The 8,523-nt window shown below is 50.6% G+C and overlaps 2 protein-coding genes across 2 annotated transcripts in view; both read left to right on the top strand.

The window, feature by feature from the left end:
- The window catches only part of LOC311433612 (gallinacin-12-like), a 41,154-nt gene extending 38,588 nt beyond the window's left edge, over positions 1 to 2,566 (top strand). Inside the window, exon 6 of the transcript XR_014690862.1 lies at positions 2,439 to 2,566. The gene's annotated coding sequence lies outside the window, so the exon portion shown is untranslated. The remainder of the gene's footprint in view (positions 1 to 2,438) is intronic.
- On the top strand, positions 1,270 to 2,689 carry DEFB125 (defensin beta 125). The gene is made up of 2 exons (XM_084512920.1): positions 1,270 to 1,399; positions 2,439 to 2,689. The coding sequence occupies exons 1-2, from the start codon at positions 1,339 to 1,341 to the stop codon at positions 2,558 to 2,560; spliced, it is 183 nt and encodes a 60-aa protein (XP_084369046.1). The 5' UTR covers positions 1,270 to 1,338; the 3' UTR covers positions 2,561 to 2,689.
- The last annotated feature ends 5,834 nt before the right edge of the window (positions 2,690 to 8,523 follow it).

The raw sequence follows: 8,523 nt of genomic DNA on the forward strand, positions 1-8,523 counted from the left end.
CTTCCTGCCCCTGGTTTCTGGGGGAAATCTGCTTTTTTTTGGTATTGGCTGGGTTTGGCTCCTTTTCCCAAAGCACACTCGCCGCAGCTGCAGGCACCAAGCAGTGCCACCAGACGTGCAACGCACCCCAAGACTTCCAGGGCCCTCTTCTCTTTTCCCAAATCTCGCTCCAGGTTGCACGTGGCCAGTTTGCATGGCACGCTGTTTAAATGCTCGGTGTCCCATCACCCAAAGTCCATCTGGCAAAGAGCCCCTTACTGCATTGTTTGGTGAAGGTGATCCTCGTTCCATTAAAGCAGCCCAAGTTTTACAACTTGCACCCAGCCTGCAAATAAAAGGCCATCAAAGTGACTTGCAAAGGTGTTAGTGATGCCCTCTGCTGCTTCACTGCTGTAAAAAGAATCTTTGATAAGGTTTTTATTCCCTCTTCCACTTTTTTTTTTTTTTTTTTTTTTTTTTTCCCTTTTTCTTTTCTGTTTATGGGAGATTTCTGCTTGCTGTTTGCTTTGTGTTGTTTGCTGAAGTTGAAATTCAGGTCCCACGTCTACTAATTTCCTGGAATTGACCTGGAGAACTAAAACAAACCAAGGGTGAGCTGTGATACACAAGCTTTTCCTAAAGCTCCTGCTCCTGTTCGTTGCAGAGACAGGCTCCAGCTTTCCTATTTAATGAATCCAGAAAGGAATATGTGGAATTGCTATTTTTCTTGACAGCTGTAAACAAAAGCTTTGCCAATGATCACTTTGCAGCCCAGAAGTTGGGAAATGCAAACAGACCTTTGATTTTTAAGGATCTCATGCTTTTCAAGCCAACCTTGTGCTGTCAGGGAGTGCTAGGGAGGAGACTCTGGATTTTTTCACGCTTGATTTTGTCCATGCTAAGCACAGAGACTGGGAGCTGGAAATTAAAATAAAATAAATAAATAAATAAAAAGGCAGAATACTTTGATCCTGCACATGCTTGGACGGGTTTTCAACATCTCATGCTCGAGCCTACAAACACAAGAAGAGCCAGACTTGGTCAGCCCCAACATCCTGGCTCCAGCAGCAACCAGAAGCAGCCTCCCCAGTGCTCGGTGCAGTTTGCTGACAAAATTCTGCTTTTTTTTTTTTTTTTTCCTTCTTCTTCCCCCCCTGTAAAATGATGTGTCCAGGAGTGGGCACATCCCAGTGCCACTGTTTGCTGTCGTGTTGAAATGCACATGAGATTGACAAAGTTCCCTCCTGTCCAGCAGCGTTACACAACCCCCCGGCCCTATAAATCCAGGATTTTCCCTCTTCTTTATCTCTTTACGGCCCTTCACTCCTCCCCACAGGGAACACCCACCCACACTCAGCCATGCGGATCCTCCAGCTGCTCTTTGCAATCATTGTCATTCTCCTCCTCCAGGATGTTCCCGGTAAGGATGAAATATTTGCAGGGGTTTCTGCAGGACGGAGAGGAGAGGAAAGGCAGCTCCCTACCCCCAGGTAGAAAAATACAGGACAGGGTCCTCAAATCTAACCAAGTCAAGGCTGACCTAATTCTTGCTTCCCAGGAACAAATTTCTTTTGAAATTATCTCCATGAAGTTCCTGGATGCAGGTGTCCCAGGCTCATGGGCTGTATGTCTTCTCCTCTCCATCCTCTCACAACCTTCCCCAAAATGCTGAGCCTAAGCCAGGAGCCTGAGCTCTGCTCCTGACCAGGGCACAAGCCTGATCCCCTACAAAACAAGGAGAACCCCATGACACCAAAAGGCATCTTTCTGGGGAAGGGAAGTGGGGGGAAAATCTGAAAGTTTTTTTTTTTTTTTTTTTCTCTTTTCTTATGGGATTCTGTTTGAATAGAGAAGCTTTGGCTGGGCTTTAGGGTCACTATGGTATCACTAGGACTATGATGGTGTAGCTGCTGTGGAAACCAACCCTGATAACCAAGGAGATTTCATTTCTCTGTGTATTTACACTCTCATTTAATTAACTTAAGTCCTAAGAATAAAAGGAGGAGAGGGAAGGGCTTGCCCACGCTGGTGGTGAGTACCCACTGGTGCATCCCTCCAGAAACCCCAAACTTGGTATTCCTGCTATGTGTAAAGAAAAGCAGCATACACCTTCTTTATCAAAACAGGGAAACTTAACATAATAATAATAATAATAATAATAATAATAATAATAATAATAATAATAAATCCAGTGGATAAAACACCTTCTCCAAAAGCCACATATCTGACAGTTGGTGTTGCCCAAGGGATCTGCCTCCCCTGACTCTCCTAGGCTGGCTGTAAGGAGACTTGTTGGGCTTGGTGTAAGGAGCTGTTGCTTCATGCCCTTTCACCACGAAGCCAGCTGAAGCTCCTGGTTCTAACCAGAAGCTCTGGTTGCACATCCAGTGACACCACGGGGGGCTCTGTGTGGGTTCCCAGATCCCCTAAGCGTGTCTCCATCCCTTTTTCCCCTGCAGCACGAGGCCTTTCGGACAGCCAGCAGTGCAGGCACAACCACGGGCACTGCCGGAGGCTCTGCTTCCACATGGAGCGCTGGGCTGGGAGCTGCAGCAACGGCCGCCTGCGCTGCTGCAGGTGAGGGCGACCACACTGGGACAAATCCTGCACCCTGGGCACCAAAACCGTCCCTAGGAGCTGCTCTCAGACACTGCCATCCACATCCACAGCTGGGTTGGTCCATCACCAATAAACCTCTTGGTTTTCTATATCCTCCTGAGTCTGGAGTGCGGCTGCGTTCCCCCCTGAGATGGATTGTCCTGCCTCATGCTTGGGGTTTGGTTCCTTTGCCCACACGGAGGTACGGAGGGAGGATGGGGTGCACCGGGGTGGCCAAAGCGTCTGCAGATGTGGCAGAGCACCACGGGGAGGTCGGTGTCCTTCCAGCTCTCTCCTGGCCTGTGTCACTGCTTGTCACAGCCTTTATCCATCACTGTCCCTGCTCTATCCATGATTTTGGGATTCCACGATTCTGTTTCTGCATGGAGCAGCTCTCACGTGAGATCTTGCTTGCACAGGGGGAGGTTTACATCAAAAGAGAAACTCCCCGTGAGGCTGATGACAAAACCAAAAGGAGATTTTTGCCTTCATTTGCTGGCAGGAGACATTCCAGGCTGAGCCTGGTTGTGCGCACGGGGGGCAGAAGAAGAGGACCAAGGCCACCAGCAGGGCTTTGGGTGGCCTCTGGATGCTGACATTTATGAAGAACTCCTTTTGGGGGGTAATTAAATAGCTGAAGAAATGCTGTTTGCTTAGAAGGAAAAAAAAATAATTAAAAAATAATATTTTTTTTTTTTTAAAAATGAGAAAACTCATCCCAGAGGAGAAGTGATGGATATGCTCATGAATTATCATGAATTATCATGAATTTGTGAGGCATTGGAACAGGCTGCCCAGGGAAGTGGTGGAGTCACCATCCCTGGAAGTCTTCAAAAGACGTTTAGATGTAGAGCTTAGGGATATGGTTTAGTGGGGACTGCTAGCGTTAGGTCAGAGGTTGGACTCGATGATCTTGAGGTCTCTTCCAACCTAGAAATTCTGTGATATGAAGGAGGAGAAGGAGACCAGCAAACCACAACCTCAGCCAGGGAGCACAGGCAGGGTTAGGACAGGCTTGGTGACAGCAGGTGGCAGCCCCAGCCTGCTCCTTTGCTTCTGCAGCAGGAAAGGAAGGAAAAAAGGAGACTAAACTTTCCCTTTTCCACCCTGAAACATGATGTCTGCGTGGAAACTGCCTGGTGGAGGAGCTTTGGGTCCACGCTGTGGCAGGGTTGTGTCTGTAGGAGGAACATCTGGCACAGGCTGGAAGCATGGGCAGAGTTTTACCTACCTCTCATCCATGCAGGGAGTTTTAGGAGGTGAAAAATTACATTTTTTTTTTTTGTATTTCAGACCATATCCTAACACCACGAGGAGCTGCCTCTTCTCCTGCATATGCTGAGCTGGTGGGTGGAAGTATGACTGGGAATGGGTCACAGCCAGGTCCCTTTATATCAGGGAGTAAATGTGGGCAACGATGGTGCTAAGAAGGATGGGAGGATGGGGAACTGCCCTCCACGATGTGCTCTGGAGCAGGACTCCCAGGAGCAGGGCATCATCTAGGAGAGGTGACACAGGGTGAGCAAGACCAGAAATGTCTTGGAGGTGTGAGGAGAGAGGGCACCAAGGGATAAAAAGTCTCCTTGAGAGAGAAGCTGGAAGGTTCATCTCCTGGAAACACCACGTGTGGTATCTGGGGGTGGCCAAAATTCCACCCCAAAGCTTCCTGGGGCTGCGAGACCCCCAGCTACCCACAGCAGAGGCCCAGAGTGGCCAACACACTCTGCTATCTGCCCGAGGAACCAGTCCTGTCCTAGAGGAAACAGAAGGAAACCAGTGAAACCAGTGACTGGGCTGCACTGGTTGACACCTGAGGAGATCTTCCCTACCTTCCCCTCTGTCTAAACTCTGTGCTTGAAGCTCTGGAGCTGAGTTCCTCCTACCATCGCAAATTAAATCAAGGAGGGACGGGGTGCCCATGAGCTCCGGAGCTGGCAGTATCCCCAGCCTGGCTCTTCTCACCCCACTGCCTGCACAACCCGTGCCTTCACGTGGTCCCATCTCCTGGATTCCTCTGCTCTCCTCTGAGTGACGGTGCAGCTCCCCAGGGATCTCGGAAAGCTCAGCCAGAGGTTAGCAGCCGCCCCGGCTGGCTCGAGCCATCAGCCCCATCGAGCAGATAAGGCTCCCCCCGATAAGGGGACCTGCCGGCAGCGAGCCTCCAGTTTTCCACCTTTTTGAAGTCTGGCCGGTGAGGTTTTGCAGAACTCTGTCCGCTTGCCAAAGTAACCAACTTCCAGCTCCAGCCTTCTTCTTTCCTTCTTTCCCCCCCCTCTTCCTCCTCGCTCCTCCATGCGCTCGCCTCTCCGTGGGGCTGATAGGGATGCTGGGGACACACACACACACACACGAGGGGCTGATGTCATTTGTTTTTGGCTCTGAGGAGGAGAAGGAACTGCAGGAGGAGGTGAGGGTTGGACGCGTCTGTCTCTACCCAGCCTGGCGCCGGGAGCAACTGGGAGCCTTCCTTTCGCAGCCGCCTCCGCGCCTTATCAGGGGCAGGATGAGATCTCGGGGAGCGCGCCGATTGCCGGGGCTGCGAGGGGAAGGAGGTGGGGAGAGCCTGAATGTGAGCCTTGTGAGAAGCACGCCCGGATGGACGCGTGTGAGTGTGTGTGAGTGTATGTGAGTGTGTGTGCTCGCTGCTGGAAGCAGCTCCTGGCAGGAGCCGCACCGGGAAATTGCTCCCAGCAGGATGGAGCCAGCTATCAGCCCAGGAGAAAGCGCCTCTGTGCCCTGTCGCCCTGCTCCTGCTGGGTTTAACCTCTCCTGTTCCGGGCAGGCAACCTGGAAAATCCTACGGGACTGTCTGTGAAGGGTTCAGGAGGATCCCTTGGCAGCAAAGGAGGAGGCCAAGCCCTGCGGGTGGAAGGAGGGAGGGAGGTGGTGGCATCCGTCCCCTGCCCAAACTGGGGCTGGAGGTGCTCTCAGGCAGGGCTGGCTGCAGATTTACCATGGAAATGGTTTTGAGATGGAGCATCGGGTCCTTCTCCGAAGGATTTTGGCAATTTTTTTCCATCTTGGGACAGAAAACCTTCATTCTCCATAAAAGAGCAATAAACCCTAACACCACTCATTCTTCTTCTCTCTTCCATAACTGGGGTTTGATCAGAAAATAAAGAAATAATTTTAGATAAACCCAAATTCAGACTATGCTGCTTCTCTCCTACAACACTGCTGTGGGGAGGGAATGGCCTTTGGGACATGGGAGCTGCAGCTTTAGGAGAGAGAAAGCCCCACAGAGCCATAATCTCCAAATGTTTTTGACTGTGCACCCCATCGGTAAAATATTTTTGAGCATGAACCTCCAATATACATATTTTCCTGTATTTATGAAATTATCTACATATAATACTCATATAATACTGCGCTACTATATTGTATACATTGTCAAACACATGAAAATAGAATTTTTTTTTTTAAAAAAAAGGATGAGATGAAATAAGCATTAAGTTTATTATAGTATCTTATTTATTGATGGTGTGAAAATATTTTCCTCCTGCACCCCAATGGGTTGTCTTGTGTATGACCCACTTTGGAGACCCCACTCCAGAGGAAAAAGGGGATTTGGGGTGACAGCGCTGAAGGTGTAGGGCATAAATGTAAACATTGAAGCGTTCTCTTTCCAGATGGAAATATATATAAAAAAAATGTTTTTTCCACTTGCATTTTGAGTAAAACAACATTTTGAGTAAAAATCAAATAGAGATTGAAAAACCAGGAATGCTTTAAAATCTGGGTCACCTTCAGGGGCTCCTCCACACCTGGCTGCTGTTTTGGGAGAGCCTTTCCCATTCCCATCCAAATACCTACAGCACAAAGCTCTCCGCTTCCTCTGGCCTCCCTGGCTCCCCTGAGAGCCAAAGGAATGGGCTCTGCGCACCGAGAATCACGTCTTACAAAGGTTTTCTTATCTCTGCAGAAGGAGAAGGGAGCCAGGCACCACGGAGACCCTTGTGCCTGTTAGAGCCCTGTGTTTCTGCCAGCAATGCCCTGGCACCATGAATAAATGGATGTCCTATTTGGATGCCCCTGTGGGAAAGGGTACGGCCACGGAGGCTGCTCCGTGCTGACCTCTCCCCGTCCACGTCAGAGCAGAAGCGTGTCAGTTGGTCGGCGCTGATGTCCCGAAACGCATTGTCCGGGCGTAAATAAATGACTTCATCCCCTTGGCGAGGCGCTCGGGGCTCTTTCGGGAGCGCCACGTGGAGGAACAACAGCGCGGGGGCCACGCAGCTCAGCTCTCTGCAGGGATGGAGCCGGTGGAGGGCTCCAAGACAAACACTGACAAAAGCTTGTGGCTCTTGGCCTGGAGAAATCCTGGGAGGAAATTCAGGGCTGAATTTGGGGAAAGCCCCCTGAGGAGGGGTGCTGGGTGAGCCGGTTCTCCTCTCCACCCTCATTTCCCCGTGGAAATGGGCCGTCAGGCTCCGCCAAGCATCATTTCTCCAACCCAACACGTTCAGCGCGTGGAGCAGGACCCTTCCCCAGGCCTGGGAGGGACGCGGGAGCTGTCAGGAGGCGTTATTGTCCAGATCATGGGGCCGCTATCAGCGACTCCCACGCGCTGGAAGTGAGATATGCGTGACAACATTTTTTCCACATGCCGGCTTATCGGGGCCGAGAAGAGGGGAAGGGGCTGGGGAAGGTGATGGGGAGGAGAGGGGGGGATGGAGGGGAGGTGTGTGGGTATCAAAGCCCAACCACCCTGTCCTTTGCCCGCCCCGTGCCCTATGAAAAGAGAGAAAAATATATTTTTTTTGGAGGAATGCATTCACAACGGGGTTGTGTTGGGTCTGCAGCCTGCTGGCCCACTGGGGACCATCCTAAATTCTTTGGGTAAGATCCTAAAACCTGCTTCCTGAAAACATCTCTCTCGATTCATACGGGTGTATACGTATAAATGGAAAGACCTTCTGCAAGGATATTGGCTGGGCTAGCAAGACCCCATGGGGCACGATCCCAGTTGTCAACTGCATCTCGTTGTGTTTTTGCAGTGATGAGTTTTGTCAAGCCCTGGAAAGGCAGGGTTTTGGCCCACAACCCTGTTTTGCAGAGCAGAGCCTGAAACTTGGCTTTCTTGGTGTTTGGAGAAGACAGAGGCAGCAGAAATCCAGCATAGCCCTTCAGTGCATCACCAGCCTCCGATCACGGTCAGTACCACCAGAGTCACGTAGTGAAAACCACAAAAATGCCTTCCAAGGCCAGGCAGAGACATCCCACCAGCCACTGCCGGCCCCCAGGCCACCAGTTGGGCCACCCCAAGACAAAACCAAACCCCAAAACGTGTGGGGACACATCCCATGCCTCGAGTGTGGGAGAGGTGAGTGGGTTTTGCATGGACGAGCCTGCGACAGCAATGCTCTCATGAGGGCAATGGTCATCCTTTGCTCAATAAATAAGGTTTGTAAAGGAAAGAGGTGTTATAAAACCAATAAATACTCCTGGTAGGGTCAGTGACTCGTTTTTCTGGAAATTCTGTCCTTTCTGTACATAAGGACATGTATTGGGGTAAGGGCCACGGACTGGGTAACATAAAGGAATGGGACAGAAATATATGGGCCCAGTGTCAGAGGACAAACTGCCACACGTCATTGGGAACAGAAAGAAGGCAGCTCTCACAGGGAGCAAAAAAGCAATCCTTTTTCCTTGAAAAGCCAATATTTTTCAACCTGCTGTGCACGTGGGTCTGTGTGAGCAGCAAGCTGTCCCCAGGGGTCATGTCACCAAGCTGGCAGCCCTGCTCCCTGTTCCTGGGACTGTCCTTTGCATTCACGAGGTTAAACACCGGGGAGTTGAGCACGCATTGCCTTCCTCCGTTCCTTTTCTTTCTTCCCCTCTCAGTGATCACCTCTAGAAATCACTTGTATGAGGACAGGAGGCTTCCCCCAGTGGCTCATCCTCCTTGAGAAATCCCGGGACTTTGGACTCCTTTAGCCACAAAAC

This window comes from Aythya ferina, assembly GCF_964211825.1.
Source record: "Aythya ferina genome assembly, chromosome: 3".
Lineage (NCBI taxonomy): Eukaryota > Metazoa > Chordata > Aves > Anseriformes > Anatidae > Aythya > Aythya ferina.

Excerpts from the sequence above, each read along its gene's own strand:
- DEFB125 (XM_084512920.1), top strand. The coding sequence starts at position 1,339 with ATGCGGATCCTCCAGCTGCTCTTTGCAATCATTGTCATTCTCCTCCTC. Across the intron at positions 1,400-2,438 it reads CCTCCTCCAGGATGTTCCCG|CACGAGGCCTTTCGGACAGC; the intron begins GTAAGGATGAAA and ends TTTCCCCTGCAG.